The sequence below is a fragment of the Melanerpes formicivorus genome, unplaced genomic scaffold, assembly GCF_026170545.1.
Source record: "Melanerpes formicivorus ecotype bairdi unplaced genomic scaffold, bMelFor1.0.p_v2 SCAF_12, whole genome shotgun sequence".
Classification (NCBI taxonomy): Eukaryota; Metazoa; Chordata; class Aves; order Piciformes; family Picidae; genus Melanerpes; species Melanerpes formicivorus.
Genome location: NW_027142364.1, coordinates 11321370 through 11348832, shown reverse-complemented (window position 1 = coordinate 11348832; position 27463 = coordinate 11321370). Strand labels below are relative to the sequence as shown.

The 27463-nt window shown below is 45.2% G+C and overlaps 1 protein-coding gene across 6 annotated transcripts in view; it reads left to right on the top strand.

Moving 5' to 3' along the window:
• The window catches only part of INPP5D (inositol polyphosphate-5-phosphatase D), a 58647-nt gene that overhangs the window by 15799 nt on the left and 15385 nt on the right, over positions 1-27463 (top strand). For all 6 annotated transcript variants that reach the window (XM_068145324.1, XM_068145323.1, XM_068145326.1 and 3 more), the window contains exons 3-14: positions 11808-11958; positions 13955-14126; positions 15323-15463; positions 20804-20891; positions 21622-21702; positions 21890-21961; positions 22679-22802; positions 23876-23982; positions 24498-24600; positions 25688-25884; positions 26641-26758; positions 27240-27336. In XM_068145324.1, the coding sequence (XP_068001425.1) occupies positions 11808-11958; positions 13955-14126; positions 15323-15463; positions 20804-20891; positions 21622-21702; positions 21890-21961; positions 22679-22802; positions 23876-23982; positions 24498-24600; positions 25688-25884; positions 26641-26758; positions 27240-27336 (1451 nt within the window). The remainder of the gene's footprint in view (positions 1-11807; positions 11959-13954; positions 14127-15322; positions 15464-20803; positions 20892-21621; positions 21703-21889; positions 21962-22678; positions 22803-23875; positions 23983-24497; positions 24601-25687; positions 25885-26640; positions 26759-27239; positions 27337-27463) is intronic.

Here is a 27463-nt window from a genome sequence, read left to right as displayed (position 1 = left end):
TGTATTGACTTGCTGAGAAGATGCATCATTGCAGGCTGAGTTCCTCATGCAGAGATAGAACTCATCTGGTAGGCCACAAGTAGTAGTTAGGTTCCAGTTAGATATTGCTTACTTGATCTGCTCTGCAGCCTTAGGAAATGGGACCTACAGACCCTAGATGTGCTGTAGCTTATTGCTGATATGAACATAAAATATAAAGATACAATCATGTTTAAATAGCAACATGTTCAATTTAAAGTATTGTCCTGGATTAACTTGGTTTAGGTGAATAGTATTTGTTCCACCAAAACTTTTCAAATTTACCTTTTGGTCGAAGCTGCTTCATGAAGCTCTAAAAGAAATTTAGAATCCTTTAATTTTCAGATCACTGCCTAAATGCAAAATGTGCAGGGCTTGATTTCAAATGCCAAGATGATTTAGGGAAATGAAACAAACTTTAGCAAAGATAGCTCAGACTCAGTCATCTCAGAGTCCCTCTGACAGAATGAGGTCACAATGCAGCTTTCAGTTGTTCCCAGACCTTTGCCCTGCTGTCTGACTTCTTTTGTCTTCACTTCATAACTGCTGACAGAGTTCTCCATCTTGGTTCTCCTGTGAAAGTCCAAGTTGGTTCCCTTCTGTTCCATCCCAGGGCTCTAAAGTTCTCCTTTTCCAATGTTTTAAAAGATAACATGCAGCACATCTGGGTGCAGCAAATACCGTGGGCAAAGTCTAGCAAAGCTCCTGAAGGGCTGACGTTGCTCTGTGTTAGTGTTGCTCTGTGTTAGCAAGCACCACATTGGCTATTTTTATTCCAGAAGTGCAGTTCAGGGGAGAACATAAAACAAGAGGGTTTGAAGGATGTGTTTTTAATTTGGTTTTTTGTTTGTTTTGTGGTTAGTTTTGTTAAATGATGGTGCTTCTTCAGGCTGGATTCTGTATCTGTTCAATTAGCAGGTGTGGCTCAGTTCTTCTGATTGAGTAAGGGTTTGTCATTCTCATGCAGTAAATGAATGAAATAAGTCCCTTGAAAGAAAAAACAGAGAACAGTTGGTGTATCTTGAAGCCTAAAAAATTTTGCAGGCTGAAGACAGGAAGCTGTAACACTAAGGTGCTCACCCTTCTCTGTGCACTGTTCATGGTTTTCCATCATGCAATCCCAGAAAGCTGGGCATTGTCATATGGTGAATGCATCTGGTTTACATGCACCTTCTGCCTGCATTGGTTTGCCACAGCAGTGTATCTTCACTGAGTATAACTTCTTTAATATTACATTTTCTCTTTTCCACTGGCTGTTTTATGGAATTCATGCCTATTTAGTGCTTGGAGTCTGTTGAAACTGGGATTCATTCAGCACAGATGAAGAGGGAAAGCAGACTGTGGATACTCTACTGTCTGCCTGCATGGGTTAGAGGAAATTCCCAGCAATGTTTTGTAAAACTCATATAAGCTGAAAGATCTTGCCTGGCCATGCTGGCAGAGACAGTGTAGACATGCCTTTACCTGTCTCAGGGAAAAGTTCTTACTTGTAGATTTTCAAACCCCACAAACTGTTGCCTGGAGATGTACTTACTGCCTTCTACAGAGGGAAAAGTTGAAGGACACTTGTGAATTTCTACCAAGAAGCAAGAATCAGTGTCCTGCAATAGTTTCTCTAGGTCACTGTCAGCAATCAGTGCTGACAAAATCAAAATTATGACCTCCAAAAACTGCCTTCAGAAAGGATGACTATGTTATGTTTTCTGTCTTGGTTGCCCTTCAAACTTCTTGTGGTAATCTCTAGAGCTGCATACATTATGAAGGAATGAAAAGATATTTTCACTTATGTGCTGATGATTTTTAATGGAAAACCAAAAAGCACAAGGCTTGTTATAAAATTGCAAAAGTGGTTAGAAGTAGAGTACTCCAAAACTTTTACTGATAAATTCTACCCACACACTCCAGAAGTGCTAAAAAAATTGCATCAGATTCCCATGGATTTGCAGTCCTTCCTCATTCACCACCAACTCATCTGACTTACACCCTGCACCTAAATTTAACACCAGCCCCTCATATTCTGTCATGGAACCATATACTTGTTTGCTTGTGGTTGATGTAAATCTTATTTATTACCTCACAGAGAAATACTGAAAGGGTTTGTTGCTCAGGGACTTTCTCTTGGTGCTACGAGTTGGATCATCATATGCTTTGTTGCTAAAATCTTTTCTGATTAGAGTTTGAATGTCTATCTCAAGTACAGGGTGTTGATGCCTCCCACAATTGCTTGATGTTCTAACTGGCTGGTAGCTAACTATATTAACTAGGTGTTTGACAATTGACATGCTTTTTGTGCGAGTTGTGGAGTGCTGTAGCAGCGTGGAATGGGGCCCTTAAGCAGGATGTGAACACATTATTTTTATGACCTATGTCTCTGTATTGTGGGAGAATGCTGGTTCAAAAGACTCCTTTAGGGTCCTTTGCCTTCCAGAACTTCTTGTATGTTTTCTTTTAGGATGTAGAATTTTAACGAGGAACTTGAAATAAGGATTTGGCATCCAGCTATGCTCTGCTGAAAACTACTCGCAATTTTCCTTCGCTTCAACAGACTCTTTTAATTTGCAAGTGTCCCAGTTCTGCCATGGGAGCACTTCCTACCTGTGAACATGACCAGTCTTCAGGCTGCCAAAATGAAGCCTGAGTGGGATCATGCAGAGATAAACTCTTGCAAGGCCAGGAGAGATTACAAGTGGCAGATATGACAGTCAGAATCTTTTAAAGATTAACCTGAACTGGGCTCACATTCTACACACAGAATCTGTATTTGAAACTGAGCATGAGGAAAATGCATTGTGCTTCCCAAGTCCTTTTTATTGAGGATGGGAAAAAGTGGGATGGCCATGTTGACTGAAATTGGATAATAAGGAAGCTCAGTTTGAATCTAGATTCACACTGTAGCAGACAAGTTGGAAGAGAAGCCATAACATGCCCTCCTGCCCAGCTAGCAATGAAGGCAAGAATGCCCATATGCACTTGGTAGCCTTGTTTCCAAGGAGCATCAATGGGATTCACATTTCATGCAGGTATGGCAGGCAGGCAAGGAAGTGAGCGCTGAACTTTAACACTAGGTGAAAGAGAGTGAAAATTGGTTTGAAGATCCCTTTTTTTTAATATATATAATAAGAAAGGAATTGTGAAGCAGTGCCAGTAATTCATATGCAGTGTCTCTTAAGTCAGCATTATGCTTGAAGAAATGGAACTTGTGTTAGAGGCAGAACATAATAGTATCTTTCAACTGCATTCAAGGAGCAAAGGGAATTTTACAGAATAGGCAACACATTACTTTTTCTTCCCCTCCCCCCCAACTGTGGTGGGTTTTGTCTTTCTTTGTTTTTGTTTTGATGTGTGTGTGTGGTTTGGTTTTGATGTCTAATTTTCAGCCAGGAACACAAGCTAGAAGTAATTTATACTTTATTGTTGTTGAATTGCAGTTCTTTGTATCCATAAATATCTTTCTGAAATTCTGAAGCCCTCTTTCCCAGAATTCTCTGATCTCCATGATTTTCACCCAAAGTCTTAAATGTAAAAGGCCTCCATAGCAAAAGTGTTGTGAATAAGTAAACCTGAGCATCAGGACCAAACCACATGCAAAATAAGCCAAGAAGCCTTCATCAGCTTTTGTCTTGGAGACATTCCATTCTCTCCAACATTAATCAAGTAATTTACAGCTGCACTTACACTGTGTCATTCTCCCAGAAATTAATGTGATTTTTTTTTCCAGGTGAGGAGGTGCTCCTCCGGCCACCTGCCAGCATCATCTGCCCAAGTTCCCTGGATTCCTCCCCTTGCCTCTTCTCTTGTGATAGGTTCTGCTGGAGACCTCACTGAGATTTATCCAGCATCTGAATACCCCTGTCAGCTTGCAGATTCCCACCACTTAAGTTCATACTATTATAGACCATCTGTGTCACAGGATCTCCTTTTTCCTTAGCCACAAATTGCTTCTCTCCCTTCCTACTCCTAGTTAGCCCCATTGCTTCCCAGCCCCAGTTGTTGTGATCAAAATAGAGTACATTTCTGGGTGGCTCATATTTTAGGAAGTAGCTGGTTCTCCCAGCTGTGATTCCTGTCTATGATCCCATTGCTATGAAATGCTCCTGAAATTACTTAGCACAGGATTTCATCTAGGAATAAGAAATTGTTTTCTAACAAAACAAAATCAGGTTGCTTTAAAATGCTTTTTAAAAATAGTTAACCAGGGATTTCTTAGCTCTTAGGTTCAAGTGGGCAGTAGTGTCCTCCCTACTCTAGTCATGAGGGCTGTGGTGACAGGTTGGACTCGATGATCTTTGAGGTCTCTTCTAACCTTAGTGATACTGAACCTACTGAACCTACTGAACTCCAGTGAAATATAAAATCTTGGCTACGTGAGAGCCAAAGTAAATTTGAAAATGCCACCTAGACTTCCTAGCTAACAGACAGTCTTGAAGACAATTTTTTTTCCAAACCAGGAAACCTAAGAATTTTGTTGTTGGTTTTTTTTTTTCCTAAATCTAAAAGAAAAAAGTCCTGCCAGCCTTTCACACCAAAGTAGAAGTGCCCTGATTTTCAGCTTCCATGTAAGCTGGTGGCTACTGCCAGAATTTTGTAATTTGGAGAACTTCTTGACTCTGACTGAAAAGCCTGTATATGGGTTTAAATACCTGTTTTAAGGCACTCTGGTTAGAAAAGATTACCCTTAAGCAATATAACCAGATGACCAGTTTCCTAGTTCCTCCTTGTGCCTTGGCTCAGGAAAGGAAAACACTTCCTCTTCCTTCTGAGGGCCCCAGACTTCCTGTGCCATCTATTTATACAATTGTTGTAATGAACCCCAAGTTAACCACTTCCTTGCCTGGCTTAGTGGAGGCTTTACAACTCTTTTCACTTGCTATCTTTATACTCCACTCTTCAAGAGCTGCTTCACAGCAAACCCGTATGTGAAGTATCTTCATCAAGGCATTCTACTAGCCAGATGGCATTCCTCAGAGATAATGAAGAAAAGACTTAGGCTGGACCCTGTTGGCCTTTCCACATCAGATAGAAAGGAAGAGAAGATGACCTCAGCTATACAAGAACCTGGTGAAAAGCCTAGGTGGATGAATTTAGAAAGATCACAAGATTTAACCAAAGACCGAAGGCTTTAGTTATACTTGTCCTCATGAAAGTAAGAACCCAGAAAACTTCATCTTGAAGACAGGAGTAAGTCATAGCTACTTGTATTAAACCATTTGACAATGGGGGTATAGAAGATGGAAGGGAAATTGATAACTGGAAGGACCTCAAGCTGCACCAAGGGAAGTTTAGACTCGAGGTGAGGAGAAAGTTCTTCACAGAGAGAGTTGTTAAGCATTGGAATGTGCTGCCCAGGGAGGTGGTAGAGTCACCATCCCTGGAAGTGTTCAAGAGGGGATTGGACGTGGCACTTGGTGCCATGGTCTAGTCATCATGAGGTCTTGGGTGACAGGTTGGACTTGATGATCTTTGAGGTCTTTTCCAACCTTATTGATTCTATGATTCTATAGAACTGAGGGCAGTTTCTGGAGGATGTGAGACATCCTGTGGGAAAGGTGTTTCCAGCCCAAACCTGCTGGAGCCAGGAGGACATGTGGAAGGTCTGAAAGTCTGTGATTTGGGATGCAGTTGAAATGTGTCCCTCAAAGATGCTAAGAGGACTGGAACATCTCTCTTATGGGGAGAGGATGAGAGACATGGGTCTCTGTAGCCTGGAGAAGACCAGACTGAGATCTTATCAATGTTGATCAATAGCTAGAGGATGGAGGTCATGAGGATGGGGCTGGGCTATTTTTAGTGGGCACAAGGGACGACAGGCACAAACTAGAACACAGGAGGTTTCACTTGAACTTAGGGAAAACTTTCTTTATTTTGAAGGTGCTGGAGCCCAGAGAAGCTGTGGAGTCTCCTTCTCCGGAGACTTTCAAAACCCTTCTGGACATTGTGTTCCTGTGCAACCTGCTCTAGGTGAACCTGCTCTAGCAGGGGGTTAGACTAGATGATCTCCAGAGGTTCCTTCCAACCCCACCATTGTATGAGCCTGGGATTCTGTGTAATTCTGTGTTGCTACAAGCTGCTCTCTATAGTGCATATGTACATTAGGTGTTTCCTTTCCCTGTGTAATGGCTGTGGTCAGCACCAAGCTAAGGTGATGCTGGAGGAGTCTCTTGTGGAAGAAGAACCCTCCTTCCACACTTCTCCAGTGTCCTCTGAACTCTGTCAGGAGCTTTCTGGGGATGTGGTACGTTGCCGTGGAGATGACACTTGCCATCCAGTTTCTGATGGCTTGAAACAATTCACTTTGCAATTAAAATAAGATCTATCCTCTGATAACTGTGAGGAAATAGTTACTAAGTGAAGGCAGGGGTGGGGGGGATGGGAGGGAAGTGGATTTCATTGTTGGGCTCTGCTGGGGTGGGTCCAGCTTGCTTTGCAGTGCCCTGTCCTGCTCTGGTTTGTTTGCAGTGCCCCATTCTGCATCTGCTCCCTCTCTAAAAAAACAGAGCAGGTCTGCATAAAGTTTCAGCTCTGTTTTGCCTTGCAGCTGTCATCCAGTGTAGTTGTCTTGAGGCAAACCTCTTCACTTTGAAGGTACTGGAGCACTAGAGCAGGCTGCAAGAAAGGTTGTGGAGTCTTCTTCTCTAGAAACTTTCAAAACCTGCCTGGATGTGTTCCTGTGCAACCTGCTCTGGGTGAAGCTGCTTTAGCAGAGGGGTTAGACTAGATGATTTCTGGAGGTCCCTTCTAACCCCCAACATTATGTGACTGTGTGTAACATTGACTCAGAGTACACCATGTTTGGTGCTCTGCAACCAGATGTATACTGACTCAATGCCAGTGTTTTCCTTTTCATCACTGCTTTTTCTTTCCAACCTATAAACATTTGCCACTGGTTCAAGTGTGAAGAAAGCTATTGCTTTCTGAGCTTGCTGGTAGTGAAAGTCTTTTGACCTGCTTTCAGGCAGGTCATCCAGCAAAGTGAACACTATGTGCAACATTATTGAGCCAGGTTTTCTGCATTAAACTGGTGTTTTGCAGGCACCATCCCTGCACTGCCAGACACTGCTGGGCTGGGAATACCCCACAGCCTGGGCAACAGTCCTATTGTCCTGAGGGTTGGTTAATGTAGAGAAAAGGAGGCTGAGGGGAGATTTCATTGCTCTCTACAACTCCCTGATAGAAGGATTTAATGAGGTGGTGGTCAGTCTCCTCTCAAGTGAGGAGAGGAAATGGCCTGAAATTGCACCAGGGGAGGTTTAGATTGGATATTAGGAAAAAGGTCTTTACTGAAAGAGAGGCCAGGCATTGGAACAGGTTACCCAGGGAGGTAACGGAGTCACCATCTCTGGAGGTGTTCAAGAAATGTGTAGACATGGCACCTCATGACATTGTTTAATGTCCATGGTGTCATTGGGTTAACATTTGGACTCTGTGATCTTGGAGGTCTTTACCAAGCAGAAGAATTCTGTGATTCTGTGATTTGGATGTGCTCCCATGGCACTTGGCACTGGCGGTATCCAAGCGCCTTGCAGTTTTGTGTCGACCAACGTGACTAAGATCTGTCACACAGGCTTTGTTCTCATCCTTCCCCAAGGGGAGATGCAAGTGCATCAAAGTCTTGATGCTACTGTTCTCTCTCTGAATGCAACCAACACACAGTTTGTGTCTCTGTGTGGGGAGGCAGTGCAAAGCAGTGTGCCCTGGTCTCTCAGAGGGAGGGGGGATATTTGGGGAATGTTTTGAATGGAGAGGAGTTCATTTCATAGTGCAGGCAAAGAGGCAGAGAGGGTTGTTGGCCACTGCTTTGTGCTGGAGGGGCACAGCCCTTCCCACACACTTCCTCTGGTGAGGTCTTTGCAAATAATAACAATTACAATACAAAAGAAAATGAGCATGAATAATCCAGTGATCTTTGCTTTCACCCTCATGATGGCAAAGCTGATATGTAGTGAGGCGGTGCCACCACTGTGGCTTTCATAACATAGGGGGAAAGCCCCTGAGCTCCCCACCATCAGTGGGCACCCAGCAGGTTTGGGGCTCCCCCATCCTTCTCTCTGTGCTTCACCAGGCTGATGGGAGCTCCCAGTCCTACCAGTTCCCCATTTCCATATTGCTGCTCTTGCTGTCTCTGTGCAGCTGCTCAAAACACGTGTTCAGCTCCCTGCTGAACTGTCTTAACACGTGAAAGTGCCATGCTATATTTTTACTGTGTGCTGTGGGGAGCTGATCCTTTTTATCCTGAGTGGGCTTGGGGAAGGTGGGCTGTCAGAGGACCTGCCACTGCTGGGATGGAGACTGCCTCTCTTTGGGACGAATGAGCAGCTGGATTCAGATGTGTGCGAAGCCCAGCTCCTCCACACAGCCACAAATGCCAGTTATCCTTGACGGAGGAGATGGCAGGGTTCATCAAGAGAGGTGTCTGGAAGTGATGGACTGGCTGCCTGGCCAGGCAGCCAAGCTACCAGGGCAGAAGGAGTGTATGTAATACTGGGGCCTCTCTGTGCAGGCATCCTGCCAGCCTGCACGTGAGCCAAGGCTTATGGCCACTCTGGGGAATTTGAGCTGGACCACAGGTTTCGGTCAACCCTTGAAATGTGGCCCAGCAAGTTAGAGGAAGGAGGTCTGTTACAAAATGCTGCTGCTTCTGGTTGCCACAGAGACCAGCATGATTTTAGAGACTGAACTATCCTTAGCATCAAAAAGTGCTAGTTCAGCCTTTTCTCCCACTTGTATCAAGGCTTCATTTGGCCTGAAAAGAGCTGTTCAGGGCAATCCGTCCCCATGCAGGCGCCATGGAAGAGCAGGAGCTGAGAGGCAAAACAAGGATGAGAAGACAAAGTTTGGGCACTGGAGGTGGGATCGGGGGCTGTGGGGACAGTCACCAGTCAGTGGATTCTAGGGAAGCAAGCAGACAGTGGGGTCTTGAAGAAGTGAAGTAGGAGTGTAAAGATGACTTTGGAAAGGGGAGGAGCAGGGTAAGCTGCAGTATTTCAAGAGGTGGGAGAGAGCACTGATGGCAAAGCCTTCCGCCTGCACCAAGATGCAGATGGCAAACCCTGACCAGCCTGTGGTTTAGGGTCTGAATGAGCACTCTGATACAGCTGATGTGTTTTGGCAAGTGATCTTTGGGGTAGCTTAGGACCAAGCAAACCATCACAAGCCTTCCTTCTCATGAGCTCCAGCTATGATTGCTGGAGGTGGTGGGCAGAAGGTAGACCAGGAAAATTTAACCTAGAGGACAAATACTGCCATGGGCTGGACATAAAGGGTGAGCATGCTACCATCCTGCAGTCAGTACTGCTAACAGTGCACTCGAGGCTGACAGAAGCTGCATAAATAAACACAAAATCAGGGGGTTTCAAGCAGAGGAAGGTTCTGCTGCAGGGAAGATGAACAGAGAAACATGGAAGCAGTTCACTGAGCCACTGCAGGTCAGTCCCAGTGCAGCACTGTGACTTCAGGATCCTTTCATATGAAAGATTAGAGCCAAGTGGTTTTATCCTTGGTGGGGTTTCAAGAAGCAGAAGAGTCTGGGAAACCCAAGATGCTATTTGCTTTAATTGGTGTAAATCAGAATTCATTTGGATTATGCTCCAGCAGAGCAGGATCTGCCTGGTATGGTCACATGAAGTTTTAAACCAGCAATTGTTTAAACACCTCTGTTATGAAAAGGTGTCTTGTGGCACCTTTAAAAACATACAGGCCTACTGAAAAATGAAAGGTGTTTTTTGATGGCAGGCTTGAGGGTGCTGACAGCTTCCAATGTAGTTCAGTATTGAAAGCACTGTCCTAATTTCTGGCCTGAGATTTCATTCTTCAGGAAAAATTAAAAAGAAATCTTGCCACTGCTAGGAGTCATTGAACACAAGAGCTCACAGACAATACAAAACTGGGCAAACCCAAAGGCAGGTAAATAAGCTTGTTCCAGCTTGCATCAAAAGCTGGTGCATGGTAACTTTTACAATAAAAATTGCAATCCCCAAAGAAATGAAACCATTCTGGAGGCAGAATGTCTAAAGTGTGGCTGTGCAACAACTTATTTCAGACTGGAGGCAAAGCTTTGCTTTGTTTTTAACTAGCTATGTTTCCTGTGCAAAATCTGGCTTTATGCATGTAAGACAGAGTAAAAGTGAAGCCTGCCATAGGGTGAGCAGATCTTCCTTTTGGTTGCCCACTGTTGCTATATCTGCAGTTGTGAGCAGTTCCCAGTAGTTTTTAAGTCAAGATCAACAGTCTTGCTAGGCTGGAAAACATCTACTCTGCACTGGTCTTCCCCTGCTCCTTGATTTTTGCTGCATGTGTCAACAGGCCCTTCTTGGACTGGCTTCTCTGGGAATACCTTCTGCCCAGGGAGGAGGACCTTACTAGGAAGAGCATGCCCCATGAAGAGCAATCAGAGCTTTGGTTGCATGTTGCTGTTGCCTTGGGTAGCACTTAAGTTCAGTTCTGAAGGTAATAGATAGCTCTGTCTTTTGGTCAGGAGATCTGTGCTGAGCCACAACAAATAATTTCTCTGTCTTTGGTAGGACCCTTGGTTCAAGCAACAGGGCAAAACTGTAGGGGTGGCAGCTGCTCCTGCCTTGTGGATCTGACAGATTTACCATTTGCACCAATGCATAGATATAATTCTTATAAAGCTTTGCCTGAAACACAGAATCTCAGAACTGCTGAAGTTGGAAGGGACCTCTGAAGATTGTCTAGTCCGACCACCCTGCCAAAGCAGGTTCACCCAGAGCAGGTTGCACAGGAAGGCATACAGGTGGGTTTGGAACATCTCCAGAGAAGGAAACTCCACAATCTCTCTGGGCAGCCTGCACTGATGGTCTGGCACACTCAAAGAAGTTTTTCCTTATGTTTAAGTGAAGCCTCCTGTGTTCCAGTTTGTGCCTGTTGTCCCTTGTCCTATCACTGGGCACCACTGAAAAGAGCCCAGCCCCATTCTCTTGTCCCCTACCCTTTAGGTATTGATTCATGAGATCCCCTCTCAGTCTGCTCCTCACCAGGCGATAGAGCCCCAGGTCTCTCAATCATTTCTCATAAGAGAGATGTTTCAGTCCCCTCAGCATCTTTGTAACCCTCCACTGGACTCTGCACTAAAGAGAACTCTAAAATCTTATCCCTGTCTTCAAGTATTTGTTTCCTGGAATTAGTGACCAGGGGTTTACAAGAAAAAGGTTTAGTCACAGTTAAAATGCAGCTGGCAAGCTTGGTGTCTTGCCTGATGCAGTCACAACCTGAGCTGTCTCTTGAGCCTCAGCTTCTTAAATTTTCACCTCAGCAGGTTTTTATGTGATGGTACCTTGACAGCTTGTTTCATCTGAATCTATCTGAATCCTGTAAGCAATGCTAATGCCTAAGAGATTTAGACGTGTTTATCTTGCAATTTCACAGAAAACTTCTTCCTGGATACCAAAAATATAACAGTCCAGGAGGGTTTGTGCTCAGCGAAAGAGGGAATGGAAAGATTCATCTGGGAGAATTCCTTGGTTTAAAATCTTCTGTTGCTTTGAAGCCAAGCACACTGCATTGAGCGAGAGATCTCTTTCTTTGGGGTTCGGTGAACCTTTGAGATTGTCACTTTTGCTGACACTGGCTGGAACATGTGTGTGTATCTGTTTGTACTGCAGGAGTCATTCTGCACAGAGCCTGTGGTCAGATGGGCAGTGAGAGCTGGGCTGGCTTTCTCTGGACAGCAGTAGTGGATTTCTCTCTCTCTGACATTTTTTTTCCTTTGGAGAGGAGTAGTGTTTCTGTGGTAGGAAATTCCAGACCATGACAGCCTCTGTATTTTGTTTCAGGCGTCAGAGGGTGTTCCCGTCAAGTATTTTGAGACCTTGGAGGAACTGATAGAATTCTACAAGAAGGAGAACATGGGTCTGGTATGGCACCTCAAATACCCAGTGCCGCAGGAAGAGGAGGAGGCTGCTGATGAACCGGAGGAGGATGCTGGTAAGAAACCCTTGGTGGTGCCGACCCTTGACATTTAATCTGGACTGGAGATAGGCAGTGCAGGCAGCAGGATTAGAGCATGTCATGCAATAAAATGGAGCAGGTCATAGAGACAACTAAGATGGCAAGACCTTGAGGCAGTGATTTTTCATGGCTCTGGGGCAGTACCCTGTCTGGAGCACTGTTTTAGCTCACCCGAGGGAATCTCCGCAGCAGTCTGTTGTATCAGGTGCGCATCTGTATCTGCTTCATCTGGACTCAAGCTTGTTTACATCTAACCATCTCACAAGACTCTTTAGGGCTCTTGCCTCAGCAGTAGAGATGCTCCCCAAGAGACTTGGAGTGCACCTCTTTGCAGCGCCACACATCTGCTGCTGCTGTGGTTCTTGGGTTATCTGAAACTCAACCACCCCATATCTGCTCTGATATAGAGAACATTTCTGACAGTCAGATCCCACAGTGGCAGACAGTCTATGCATAGAGGCAGATGTATGATGAAGGGGTGTGATTGGCATCATCCCAACTATTTTATATGAAATGTCACTGTGGGTTCCTGATACTCTCTGGTCTTGGATAGTTTCTTGGATTTTTCCTGGATCATCCCTTGGATCTGTCATTGTTCTCCTCAGTCCAGAGGAAGGTCATGCCCACAGAGCCATCCTTCCTGTCCTTTCTGACGTCTGTCTGGAAACAATGGGCATTACAATAAAACTTGTCTGAAGGACATAGTCCTGTGACAGACAAGCATGTGCACTAAAACAGATTGATGTGCCTGTGTACATTTATGCAATCCAATGGGTGTCTAAGAGGAGCTGGAAGATTTTGGTATGCAACTCATCAAGAAACAGAACAAAATTTTGCATAGCAGCTCAGGAAAGATGTTCCTGTTTTTTTGGCCAGCTGCACTGAGTCTCCAGCTCTCAGGGCGGAGGAGGGAACTACAGTAAAAATAAAACACAGAGAGGCGAGTAGTAGGGAATGAAATTCTAGCCAAGCCAAAGAGCCTTCAGACTAAGAGATATTAACACTGGGGCTAGGATGTTGATGTGCAGAATTTAATTTTGTTGAGGCACTTTGATGCCCTCATGCTGGAGCCATGTAGGGTTGATGGATATCTGGCCATCCTACACACAGAATTGCAGAGGTAGAAGGGCACCCAGATACCCTGCAGATGCACTACCTGGCTGTGCCACTGATCAGTGCTCCAGGGACTCTGTGAATCACAGCTTCTGCCCAGGAGCAATGGATCAGTTTGGGGTGTCTTTTTGTATTAAAAATCCCATTAAAAAAAACCACAACCTAAGCAAAACCTTGCAGCTCAAACAACTCCTTATGACAAGCATACCAAAATGTTGGAGTAATTGGTATGAACAGAAAGGCAACCATGGCTGGAATACATTGAGGTGAACCAACCAGAAGAGGGAGGTATGCTGAGCAGCAGGATGACAGAGCAGAAAAATCCTCTGTGCTTCCAACTTGATGTCCACAAGACAAGGCAGGGTACTCCATCCCTCTGTATTGGATTATGGGGTCTGTTTTCTCCATCTGTGTTTGCTTACTTTAGCTGTTCAGTTCTTTCTATTAGCAGCTTCCAGTGCTCTTTCCATCATGCTCCTCCATCTATTTTGCCCCAGTAGCAGAATCTCCATGGTAATGATATGGATGAGGTAGAGCTATGTTCTCTAAGTGTTATATTTGAAGTAACTAATTAACCTTCATAGCTGCTGTGCAGAAGAGACAGTCAGGCCGACACAAATGAGGTCACACTGCCTGTACATGAGTTCCATCCAAGCCTGGAAGCTCAGCCCACTGGTCTTGCCATCCCTGAGAACAGGGCTGGAACACTATCAAACCCTGAACTTTCCAGCTGTGAAATCAGGGGTCCTTCAGAAGAGATGGTTTCTGTAGTGACTGCCCCTGCCCTGCCTGTGGGTGAGGGGGAGGAGGTGAAATTGCCATGCTGGGATGACTGTGCCTTTCCCTTCCTCCTTGCCAGACCTGATACCCACACCTCCTCTCCTGCCCCCACGCAACATCCTCATGGCACAGACGAGCAGCGAGACAAAGGAGGTATCTTCTCTGCCTGAAAATTCCAGGGTGGCAGATGTTAATAAACTGTCCCTTTCTGAGACACTACTCCAGCGACTACAGTACCAGGACACAAGCAGGTGAGGATGGCAAGTCACAGGGCTGCAGCACTAGCCTTCAGCCCAGCTCTGGGCTTTCTCAGCTTCCGTTTGAGACCGTTGAGGACCTATTTGATTCAATGAGACTACTCCTCATTTATATTACCAGGAGAAGAACAGAAGCAGATCTACAGTACATTGGCTACTTTTCACAGTTCAGCTCTCATCAAGAAAAAAATATTTTTCCAAAATATTAAAATTGCCAACAGACTTTCTCTGCTGAGATATCCTCTTCTAATACCAAGGATGGATATCAGGAAAGATTCCTTTACTGAAAGAGTGGTCAGGCATTGGAAAAGGCTGCCCAGGGAGATGGTGGAGTCACCTTCCCCAAAGGCTTTTAAAACACATATAGACATACCATTGCAGGACGTGGCTTAGTGGTTGTACTGGTGCTGGTCTGATGGTTGAACTTGATGGTTTTAGAGGTCTTTTCCAATGTTTATGATTCTGTAAATATCTGAGAGAACTTGGTGTGTTTGCCATGTGCATAAACTTACAGATTGTATCAGAAAGCACCAGCCAGTCCTCAAGAAGAATAAACCTCTGTGTGGATTTCCAGGTGCTCATACTCACTATAGGTCTGACATTGTCTCAGGTGCTAGCTGTGTCAAATCTGGACATGCACTGAAGCCTTAGAGGAAGCTGCGTGATATTGAATAACTAGATCTGCAAAGTTTCAAATTAGAAGGCATGCTTGTTGGCAGGGTGTTGGGAGGCTATGAGCAAGCAGTGGTCCTGTGGCATCACAGGTCCTGTTTTGATAGCCTGCTAGCAGCTGGTTGACTGGGAGAAACCCAGTTTTGTTCAGCTGTCTACTCCACTTCATGTGCTAGGCAGCCAACTGGGACTTTCTGCATTTGTCAGGGCACAAGGCAGCACATACAGTCTGTCTGGTTCATTCTTCCTTCTGGTGCCCAGGCACCACAGAGGTAGGCAGGAGGGGAGCATCCTGTAGAGCTCTGTGCTCTCAGTCCCTCTTATGAGGAAAAGGAAAAGGTGTCAGCAGTGTGGTGGGGGATCCATGGTCCAATTATGAGAACTGCACGTTTACACTGAAATTCAAGGCAAACACCCCCGCATCTGTCTCTGCTGGCAGTGGAAGTATCAGGAAATTAATAAAGCTGTCTGAGAGCAGGGAGAAGAACTGACTTTTGACCTGCATGTTTCTTTCACAGCATCTCTGATGAGCATCTTAAACTCATCCAGGATTACCTGCGCGTTCACATCATCAGTGACTTTGAGATGGTGCACACTGGTTCAAGCAATCTTCCTCAGCTGAAGAAACTACTTGCAGTTCTTTGCAAAGGACTCTTCAGGTAACTGGAGTCTTGTTTTCAGAGGTCAAAGAACATGCCATAGCACTGTGGTCTAATGTAGGTTCCACATCATGCATTCAGAACCTGCATTTCTGTCACAGGAAATTGGCTTACCTTCAAAAACATGATATTTAAAACTCATGACCTGTGATTCTGGTCCAAAAGATGTGAAATCTGTATAAAAGACATGGACCTGAGAGTGAAGTTTCCTTACAGGCAGTTTCAGTCTGTGGAGGTTTGTTGGGTTTTTTTATGCTTTGTTTAGAGAGAAAGAAAACAAAAAATGTACTGAGCGATTAACTGCATAATTTGGTAATGCATAAATGACACCCACAGAATTGTCAAGCACAAGTGGTTTGTGGAAACAAGCACATATTGGTGTATAGCTGTGTTTTAAACACTGACTTTCCTTCCCACTAATGCACTCTGAACCTGGAGTGATGCTACTGATGTCAGAGAAGTCCAGCTCAAATGAAGAGAGAACCAAGCCTAGATGCTACAAATTTGACCTTTCCTATTTATAAACTGCCAAGTGAACTAAAACCTCACAGACCTCACCCTTTCTCTGGTGGAAGGATGGGATTTTTCCACCCTTGCTGCTTGTAAGCAAATGAGGAGACTATTGCACACTTCTCCAGAGATCTTAGAGCAGACTCTATGGCAGAGGGCACATTCTTTCACACTTGTATCTGTGGCTTGCAATATCCTTCTCTCTAGTGGGCTTAGAAGTGAGGCTGGTAGAGGCTAGTGACCTGATCTTGTTCTTCTAGAGCTCGCCAAGGCTGAAGAAAGGGCTAAAATGAGAGCTGAATACTGCTGATTTTCTTGGCTTGAACCCATGAAAGGAAGGCAGGGAGTGAGTGAGGTCTGAAGTGGTGGGCACTATGCATGTTCTCCAGGCAAAGGGGGAGGAATATGCAGCCCTGCTCCTTGCCAGAAGCCACCTGCCTGCCTGGCAGGACCGAGGAAAGATTGTGCAAAGAGCTGCCCTTCTTCTGTGCCCTGCTTGAGGGCTTTGCCTCTCTGTGCCCACAGAGGGAGAGACCCAGGTAGCTAGCTAAGAGTAAACCTGAGCAATGGAAACAAAAATCTAATGAAATCACAACTGAGAGTTTTATGTTACTAAAACACCCCCAGTACTGCTCTTCCCATCATGGCTGGCTTTTTCCATTTCCAACTCCATCTTACCTGGGTTTCACAATCTACTCCTCATAAATGTACACAGGATGTCAAGAAAGGAGAGGTAACAGGTCCACTTTTTGGGTCACTGGGCTTTTTGAAGTGTGATCCTAAAGCAGGACTGGGTGAGTTCTGCTGGTGGAAGCCTGTGGAGCACAGGGGCACTGCATGACAGCAAAAGGCAAGCTGTCTGCCCTCCATCTTTCTACTGGCTTTATGTAGCTATGGAAATGTATGTCCTCATGCAGTTCTTCTCTCTTTCCCCAGCTTTTTCTCTTCATACCTGCATTATTTCAGTTAGATGGAGCTGCTTGCTCAGTGTTTTCATGAAGGTCCAGAACGGCAGGCTGTTTTCAGTCCCAGCTGGATCTCTCTGAGGAACCTCTTCTCCACTATCCAGATGGTCCCGCGAGTCTCCACCATCCAATCAAATTATTTGCTTATCTTCAGATGGCTAATAGTCAGATGTTTGGATATTGTTTTCTGCAGTCTTGAGCTCCAATGTTCTCTGGGGTTTTAGCTTACATCTCTTATCAGACTTGAGAACTCAAATTTAATCAGCAGTGTTACCTTAATTTAGTTTTTATTTACTTCAGCTTTCTTCAGCTGCAGAGGGATCCCAGCTGAACATGCAGGTAATTCCTGGGCTGCTTCTCAGTGATTGTGTCTTATTTTCTCTCAATAATGTTCAATTTAATTATTTTCACATTGTTTGAGAGTAGGTTTAAAAAACCCAACAAACAAGAAGAAATGTTAACTGGCACAGCTTGAGCTCTTTCACCAGAGCTGAAGCTCCTTTGAACTTCCTGGCACTGCCAAGGGTTAGGAGTGTACAGACAGACCCTCACTGTGCTGAACTGACCTTGGCTGGTTGTCAATTTGCTATGAATTCAAGGGTTTTGTGATGCTGTACCCTGGCATCTTCCAAACTTCCAAACCCCAGTGGTACTATTTCTGTGTCACTTTCAGACACACTGTGAGAAATGAGCACCCTGATGCTCTTGGGGTGACTCACTTCTGTGTTTTGATGCTGAGCTGTGGGCAAACACTGACTGCTGATGTTAGCAAGGTAGAGAGGATGCATCCTGGAGTTGTAGATTCAGTGATTAGGAGAAGAAAACAGCTATTGGTGAGCGATGGGGTTGGAGAGGAGTTGGGCCAACCTCTTATGGACAGTCTGTGCCTTCTGTAGTGTGTCTATTGCCATGGACAAGTACAGGACCCAATTCTGACCAAGGGGCTCAAGCACAGTTGGCCCACAGCAGATCATAGAATCACAGAATGTATTTGAGTTGGAAGGGACTTATAAAGGTCATCTAGTCAAGCCCCCTGCTGCAAATAGAGACATCCCCAATCAGATCAGGTTTCTCAGAGTCCCTTCAAGCCTGACCTTGAATAACTTCAGGGATGGGTCTTCCACCACCTCCCTGGGCAACTTATTCCAGTGTTGCACCATAGTAAAGAACTTCTTTCTAATGCTCAATCTAAATCTACCCTGCTCTAGTTTAAAACCATTGCCCCTTGTCCTATCACCCTTCAGGTGATGGCTCCTTCAGGTACTGGAAGGCTGCTATGAGGTTTCCCCAGAGCGCCAGGCTGAAGAACCCAAACTCTCTCAACCTGTCTTTGTAGCAGAGGTGCTCCAGCCCTCTGGTCATTTTTGTGACCCTCCTTTGGACCGACTCCATCAGATCCATGTCCTTCTTGCATGAGATTGGAAGCAAATTGTTTGTGAGCTCTTCCCCTTACCCTCCTCACCACTGAGCCCTGAGTAATTTAGTGAGGACCAGACCCCAATGTGCATTAGAGACACTGAAAGCTGTTTTTGACTCTGCTGGAAGCTGCTACTACCTTCTAGAGCTAGCTGTGGCCAAGGAAGTCAGGACAGCAATGACATTGCTTCTTATCAGTGCCTGAGGTACAATGGGGCAACCACTCCTGGAAGAAGCTGTTCTCTCTGGAGGTGCATATGCTAAGAATGAAACAAAGCAAAGACTTGTAAGGCTGATGGGTGCTTTTGTGAAGCATTCAATGCTAGAATAAATCGGCATATGAGGGTTTCCTTAGTCAGGGGAATTATCCCAGGGTTCCAAAGCTGACTGATGGAGAGCTTGGTGCCAATGCAGCAGAACGAGGATTACCTGTGTGAACAGTCTTTGTTCACAGTTTCCTACCAGCTTTAAGTGGAAAACACTAATAGCAACCTATTCATCTGCTGTCTGAAATCATCATTTGGTCATTGATCACTGCTCTGCTTTCTCCTGTTTATTCTTCCTTACTGGGTAATTTGCACATAGAGCTTCTAAGGCACCTTTGCAAGCACTTGTAATACCAACACTTGTGCAACTGTATATGGACATACAGACTTCTGACACTTCAGTGAGTATCACTATGTTTCTTTCCTTTACACTACAAAAAGAAGAAAATAAACATGCCATTAAAGACACCTTGTGGGTTTTCTGAGTGTGAACACCTGCAAATGCTTTTCTCTCATCCTCATGTGCATTCTGCACGTTGCACTGCACAATAAATGGAGGGCAGTTTTCACAGAAGAAATCACTTCTATACTGTCCCAAGCAGCTGCGGCTCTGTGTTTCCAAGCGATGGCCTACACATCCTGCAATCCTGGTTACATTCCCTAGGCTGCCCAGGGAAGTGGTGGAGTCAGCATCCCTGGAATATGTGGATGTGGCACTTCGGGACACGGTTTAGTGGGCACAGTGATGTTGACAGTTGGATTTGATGAATCCTAGAGTTTTTTCCCAACTTTAATGATTCTATGAATATCCCTTCATTCTTTGCAAACTGAACTTCACCCAATGCTCCTGCAACTGGCTGCCAAGCTCCTGGGGCCTGACTCCACCGCTGCAGAAGTCAATGGGAGTATTGGGTTTTGAGGCAGACCCATTTGCAGTGGCATTGGTCTAAAGCTGCATAGTGTTTAGCAGATGCCGACTCCTACAAGTGTCTTGTTCTTCATGTGTGCCCCAGGGCAAGGCTTTCAGACTGAAATTTTAAACAGGAGTGCTTAATTTAGGCAATGAATCATCCATGGTTCAGCACCCAGACAAGTATGTAATTTTCAGAGAGGCATACTTCTGCTTTGGAGCATTTTTTCTGACAAACAGGGAGTAAAATCTGGTCCATTCAGACTTAGGAAAGTGAGGGAAATCATTAATATCCATTGTTGCCTAGGCACAATGCAAGCATCCTAGCACTGCTTCCTGCCATCACCTTCCTTTTGACCTGTGCTCCCTGGCTGCTCTTCTGTGCTGTCTTGTCATTATCTGAGTGTAGCTTCTGTGCCAAAATCATACAGTGGCATTTTGACAAATGAGCATCCTGTGGAATCTAAGCAGGAAATGCTGAAGGAATCTCATTGAAACCCACAAATGGTGTCAGTTCAAGAGATTAAGGCCTGGCTCTTCCACAGTTCAAGAAATTAAGGGATGGCTCTTCCACCCCCTCATTGTGCCCAACCTCTCTTTGTCATATGAGCTGAAAAATCTTTAAAAAAGCATAAAAAATCTAAAGAAATCTGAAAAATCTAAAAAACTAGTTTCCTCTTCATGTGGTGTCCCCAGTGTCCTGCATCAGCCTCAGCAGCTGCCCAAGACCTGTGTACAACTGAGCTGCTCCTGCCACTACAACGTTCATATGCACCCAGCTTTGCTGGGCTTTGAGATTTGAGTGTGCTTTGATCTATGAGTTGGCATAGTTGGGTTGATGGTGGTTTTGCTCAGAGTCCTCAGGTCTGGCCATACTGGTACATCTGTGTGGGGGTGTTTAGGAAATTCCCATTTCCAAAGGAAAAACTGAGGAGCAGCCGTTATGGCCATGCTTCAGCCACTGCGAGGCACAATCAGCTGCCTGACTGTATATTGCTGGCAGCATCAATAAGGCAGCTGAGAAATGCTCTCATCACCCATCCCACCAACTCACAGGGTAGTAAGCAGCAGAGGACAAGAGCAGAAAATCATTAAGGTTGGAAAAGGCCTCTAAGAGCATCGAGTCCATCTGAGCATGACACATGGTGAGAGCAGGCTTATTGTGGATGTGTGTCCTGGTCTCTGCTGTGTGGCTTTGTCCAAAGAGACTAAGTGCTAACCTACCCAGGGACCTTACTGCAGCCTTAGACCTCTGCCACATCTCTGTTCCCAGTGAAGCCTCTAGGACTCTTCCATCTCTGGAATCCATCCAGAAGGTGTTTGAGCAGCAGCTGCACCCTGGTATCCATCAGCGTTCACAAGTAAGTTGGCTGGAAGGTGAGAAAAGAAGAGAGAGGAGTGTGGGTGGCTGTCAACACAGCAGGGAGGGAAGGGTTCTGGTCACACAGCATTCCAGTGGGATTCAGGTGATCAGTTACCAGTTCTGTTCTCTCTAGCCTCTTTTTAGGGCATGTAGTGAGTTGTATCCCCACAGCTTCACATATCCCATAGCCCCCTCTGCCTGCTCCCTGTTCCTGTCCCAGGGGAAAGCACAGGGAACTGCCTGAGGACTTTATCTCTCCGTCCTCCCTCCATCTGTAGGCTAGGACTGCACATCTCTCTTTCCATAAACTTCATCTCAGGATGTTTCACTGCCAAATCCTTCCTAATCCTCACCCACTTAAGTCCCATAACCTTCATCTCCCAGAAAACAGAAACTCCAGGACTTTTGTATGTTGAGCCCTGGACCTGGTCATGCAAACCTGTCCCCACTGCAGCAAGTTGATTCCCTTGCATGCCCAGCTGCCTGTAACCTGTGGACAGGGTCTGCAAATTTGTCCTTCCACCCTCCCATACTTCTGCATGTTCAGCCAAATTCTGTGCATTTGTGCTGCCCATTACGGGTTAGAGTAGCAGAGAGAGAAGTGCTGTTCCTTGCAAGGTGTGCGAGGTGCTCCTGAGGTGAGACTGCAGTGCTTCCAGGCCATGCTCTCTGGGTTTGGTACTCATGCATTTCTCGCTTTCTTCCTGTTCCTGTGTCGTGGTTATCAGATGCTCGGTGAAGCTAGTCCAGTCAATATTGTACTGAAACTCAATCAGCTGGTTTCTTTGCTGTCCTCCATTGAAGACAAGGTAGAGTTCTAAAGCTATTTTTTATTATCTTCTTGTCATCTTTCACCTCTAGTTATGCCTCCTTCATCATCAGTGCAGTAAAACACTTCATCACCTGCTACAGTAAAATTTCTTTCCTCTGATGTCATTACTCTCAGCATAGTGCAGAATCACCAAATCAATCTGGCATGCATAAATTCTTTTACAGGTGAAAGCACTCTTGATCGAAGGTCCTGATTCAACACACCGGCGCTCCCTTATCCCCCCTGTCACTTTTGAGGTAAATGTACTTCTTTACCAGGGCTGATCAGAATGTGGAAGGACGGGAATGCAAATTTCCGTTGGTGTCTCAGAGCTGGGAGCTTTGCTGTGCTGCCACAGAGATAGCAGCTCTTCCTGGATGCTGGTTAGCACCATGCAAATGTTAGAGATGTCTGTTGAGATTGGTGTAACAATGGTATGTGTCCATGAGCTCGGCAAGTGTGGCCTTTCTGATGCATGTGACTGAACTGGGAAGGCTCCAATGGAATGCCACAAAAATGTTGAAGGGATGGGATCATCTCTCTTATGAGGAGAGGATGAGAGACCTGGGGCTCTCTAGCCTGGAGAAAAGCAGACTGAGAGAAGATCTTAATGCTGATAAATAGCTAAAGAGTGGAAGTCAAGAGGATGTTGCTGGGCTATTTTCAGTGGTGCTCAGCGACAGGATAAGAAGTAGATGTACAAACTGGAACCCAGGATGATTCACTTGAACATAAGGAAAAACTTCTTTGCTGTGAGGGTGCCTGGAGCATGGAACTGGGCTGCCCAGAGAGGTTGTGGAGTTTCCTTCTCTGGAGACATTCCAAACCCACCTGGATGCCTTCCTGTGCAACCTGCTCTAGGTGAACCTGCTTTGGCAGGGTGGTTGGACTAGATGATCTCCAGAGGTCACTTCCAACCACTACCATTCTGTGATTCTATCACTCTATGATTGCTTATCTCTATTTTCCAATAGGTGAAAGCTGACGCCTTAGGAATTTTCTCAAAAATACATCTCAAGGTGGATGTGGAAATGGGAAAACTCATTATCAAGAGAGCTAAAGATGGTCCAGAAGACAAATTTTATACCCACAAGAAAAGTAAGATGCTCACAAATACTGGACTAGACTCTCAGCTGATGGGGAGAGGTTTCTTCTGGCCACAGAGGGCAAAGTTTAGCCCAGAGTGCAGATACTTCTGGCACGTCTTGGCTGTTATGCAAGGCTCAGGTCAGTCTAGACTGCCTGTCCCCAAAGCCACCTGCAGGGATCCAGAAGTCAATACTGGGGTAACCAGCTTTCACAGATTGTTCTAGTCCTGACCTCCTGGTCTGAATGAAAGCAGTGGTAGCAGGACTGCACGGGGGTGGGTTTTGATAGATTCCCTGTAGAGATGGCTGCAATTTTCTGCCGAAAAGCAATGTCACTTGGAAAAAAAAACCCTCACTATTCTGCAGGAACATTCTGACTTCTGTGATGATTTTTCATGGTAGAAAGCCAGCTACTCAGTCTCAGTAACATTTTTCAGTTAATTTCCCCTTAATTTTGTTTTTCTTCTTTCATGTAAATCAGTATCTCTAATGATGAGCAAAGCCAGTTTGGTCTATGAAGGCTCAGTTCAAACAACTTTCTTTTTTTTTCCCCCCCTGTGTGTTTCTGGGCAGGCAGCTCACTCAGATTGAGGCAAACCGGGTAGGATTCATCAGAGTAAATGATGCCCTGGGGCTCTCTCCTGGTAGAAAATCAACCTGTTGCTGACAGTGATTGAAAAGATTAGCTTTCATGTATGACTTTCTCCACCTGCTGTTCATAGTTACTGAGCTGCTATTTTAGATGAGGAGGCATCACCTTTACCATTATATGAGGTTCTACTCTTCTTTCACAGATGGGGAAGGAATATATGTAGGCTGGCTGCAGGAAGCCAAGGCTTCACTTTAGACTGCAGGGCTTGGTATGGACAAGAGCTCCAGGCAGAATGAGTTTTGGGTGCCATCTTCACTTCAGAGTCCAAATCTATTCCCATAGGGAACAGGGTTTAGCAACATTAATCTGGACAATTATGCAGGACAAAGTGTAAGACAGTGTAAGTGCTGAACCTGTGAGCAGGATCCTGTTATTCTTGGTGGGGTTCTAGTTTCAGTGACTGCAGCTCATGACACTCGGCCTCTGTTCAGTCTTGCAGCTTATCAAGTCCCAGAAGGTCCCTAACAAACTGGTGATTGTGCTGGAAACAGAGAAAGAAAAAACACAGCGAAAAGAATATGTTTTTTCTGATTCCAAGGTACATACACAACATTTCCTACCTGCCAGCCTGGAACTGGTACCTGGGTGGGAATGGTGCAAGGGGCATTCCTTGGCAGAAAGGAACTGTTGAAAGATGGTGGTTGGCTTTGCAAAATGAAATGCCTTCTATGTTTTGGAAACATCCATTAAATGAACAACTGTACTGTGTGAAGGGAGATACTGGAGAGGGCAACCATACCTTGATGCTCCCACTGAGGCAGGAGAGCAGTGTCAGCAAGCAGTGAGAAGAGGCAATGAGTCACATGAGGTCAGATTCAAAAAGGTTCATATAGACAATGAGGAGGGAAGTCTAGGCTTTCTTCTGGCATGCACAAGCTAAGTGCCTAAGTACCAGAGGAAGGACAGCCTCTTTGAAGGTTTTGGAACCGTGGAGAGCTAATCTGCCCTTCAAGTGTGCTGGGAATTTTTGGAATTTCCTGGTTCAGCTAGTTTTTCAAGAGGTGGTGGAGGAGTTAAGTATCTCATTAATTGTCTCTGCTCCTCCCTGTCTAGAAGAGAGAAGGCTTTTGCCAACTTCTACAGCAGATGAAGAATAAACACTCTGAGCAACCAGAGCCTGATATGATCACCATCTTCATTGGGACCTGGAATATGGGTATGGGCTCTCTTCTGACATGGGTGTTCCTTCAGACCCTTGCCAAAATGTGTGTTCAGCTGCCTTGATGAGCCTCAGACACTGTTTGTCTGGGGGAGGAGCTGATCTCTAGGCTTGTTCTTGAGTGTAAGTTTGACACTCCTCCTGGTTCCAGTCGAAGGATTAAATGAGTATGGTTCTGATAGGTATTGAAGGATTCCTCCACTGACAGGGAATTGTGGCTGGTACAAAGCTGGTGCAGCAGTGTATGCTGTCCTCCACCTTGCAGAAAGAGCAGGAGCAGCCTCCAAAACTGCATGTCAGCTGCTTCTGAACCTAACTAGGGACTACTTGTGTTCAGCCTAGGAAGAGAGCAGAGTATCTGTGATACTGAGAGAAGGGGACAGGGTGTAGCTGAAGACAGCAGAATTTTATTTTTCCCATTTTGGGAGAAAAGCCTGAATTGACTGCTGTGAGCTGAGCTGTCTGTGCTCAGTTATACTCATAGGGTATGGCAAAATCAGTGGCAGGCCAGAAGCATAGCTCCTTTCCACTTGGCTAGCCTTGATACAAGAGAGACCTGGACCTGCTGTAGTGGATCCAGAGGAGCACCACATCGATGATCAGAAGGCTAAACCACCTCTCCTATGAAGACAGGCTGAAGGAGTTGGGGCTGTTCAGCCTGGAGAAGAGAAGGCTCAGGAGAGACCTGACAGCTACATTTCACTATCTGAAAAGGATTTACAGGAAGGCTGAGGAAGGATAGAAGGGCTTGTAGTGATAGGACAAGTGACAACGGTTTTAAACTGGAGCAGGGTAGATTTAGGTTGGACATCAGGGGGAAGTTCTTCACAATGAGAGTGGTAAAATACTGGAACACGCCGCCCAGGGACGTGGTTGAGGCCCTGTCCCTGGGGATATTCAAGATCAGACTTGAGGTGGGGTTAACATCTTTGTCATTTTAGCATAATGTGCTCTAGCTTATTTGAAACAGATATGGGACAGAGTGAATATAAAGTTTATTTGCTTCTGTCCTCATGGGTTGTCTGTATCCTGGGTCTCACAGAACAACTCTGACTTACTTTGGTGTTTGGTTTCTTAAAAAAAGGTGCTGCACCTCCCCCAAAGAAGATCACCTCCTGGTTTCTCTCCAAGGGGCAGGGGAAGACCCGTGATGACACTGCTGACTACATTCCTCATGACATCTATGTGATTGGCACCCAGGAGGATCCCCAAGGGGAGAAGGAATGGATGGAGACTCTGAGGCAATCCCTGCAGGAAATCACCAGTATCAGCTTCAAAGTGGTGAGGAGTTATTCCAGCTATTGTACGTAACTTGGGCATATGAGCAGAGAACATGTTGTGCAAATAAATGGGACGAGGAATAAGTGGCATCTTGCCTACGCCTCCTCTGCTTCCCTCCCTTTGTTGCCATTGCATTTTGATAAGGGCAAGTGAACTGAATTTTTGTGGACTCCACAAGATCCTTCTCTGAAACTAGCATATTGCTATGGACAGTGACCCCCACCACTGCCAAGGCAGGGGCCCCACAATGAAGTTCCTCTGCCTCCCAGCATGGGAGCAAGGAGCATACGCTAAGCACCTGAGTCTAGTTGTGATGGTGATTTTCAACCTTCATAAAGCTTTCTGAAACAGCTGTAGCCCTAGGCTATTACACTTTCCAAATAGGATGTAACAGCACAGTCATAAAAGAAACTGAACCTTATTAAGACCAGATTTGGACCTTCCTGAGTTTCAGTGATGTCAAAACACAAGTATATCTGGAAGGCCACAGGAGAGCAGGACTAATGACTTTCATGGTAACTAGGAAACTATTTTGTGCAAGGAAAGCAATCCAATGATTAACTAGAAAATAGCACTAGGAAATGGCTAGGTCCCTCCTCCCACCTTTGATTAAAATGACTGAGAGCACATCCTGAGCACAGGAAGATAATTTGTGTAGGAGAAAGTACTACAGAAGCAGTCAGGAAGGCTGTAGCTACAGCACAGATCTGCAGGTATGTACAGAAATATAAACCTCTAACCTTCTCATCCTTGCAGATAGCAATCCATACCCTCTGGAACATCAGGATTGTTGTACTGGCCAAGCCAGAACATGAGAACCGCATCAGCCACATCTGCACAGACAACGTGAAGACAGGCATTGCAAACACACTGGGTGAGAAACAGAGCTGGTCTTGTCCAAAGGTCTGAGATCTGTCCAGTCTCTGCCAATACTGTCCTTAAAATGGAGCAGCTCCTTCTCCACAAGACTCCTTTGATTATATTTACATGACTAGCACCGATTATATCTTACGCTGTAGAAGAGGAAATCTATTTGTGTGTATACTTAGCATATATATGTATATAGAAATATATCCCCAGCAAACACCTTTGACTGGCTGTTGGGTTGCTCTTGCCTCGGTTTCACAAGGAAACTGCACTCCTTTCCCTTCAACTAATTTTTTTTCAGCATCTGTAGAAATTTCATTGCCACAACCTGTGTTGTATGTACTAGATCTTTCTCTGCTGATTAAGTCAGCTTAATTCTCTTCTGCACCTCCACTTTGCTAAAGATGTGCAAGGTGCTTTGTTTTCCTAGCTACACTCAGCCTGGAGGTGGACTGATTTCTTGACATTTTTGGCTTATCTTTTTCCAGGTAATAAAGGAGCTGTGGGGGTGTCATTCATGTTTAATGGAACCTCCTTTGGGTTTGTTAACAGCCATTTGACTTCAGGAAGTGAAAAGAAACACAGGTAAGATGCTTCCTCCCTTCTCAAAAATTAAATCAGTCCTCCAGACAGTCATAACCATATTTTCCTGACCATAACAAATTGTTAAATGTCTCCTGAGGGGACAACCTGTGCTAAAGATGCTGATCAC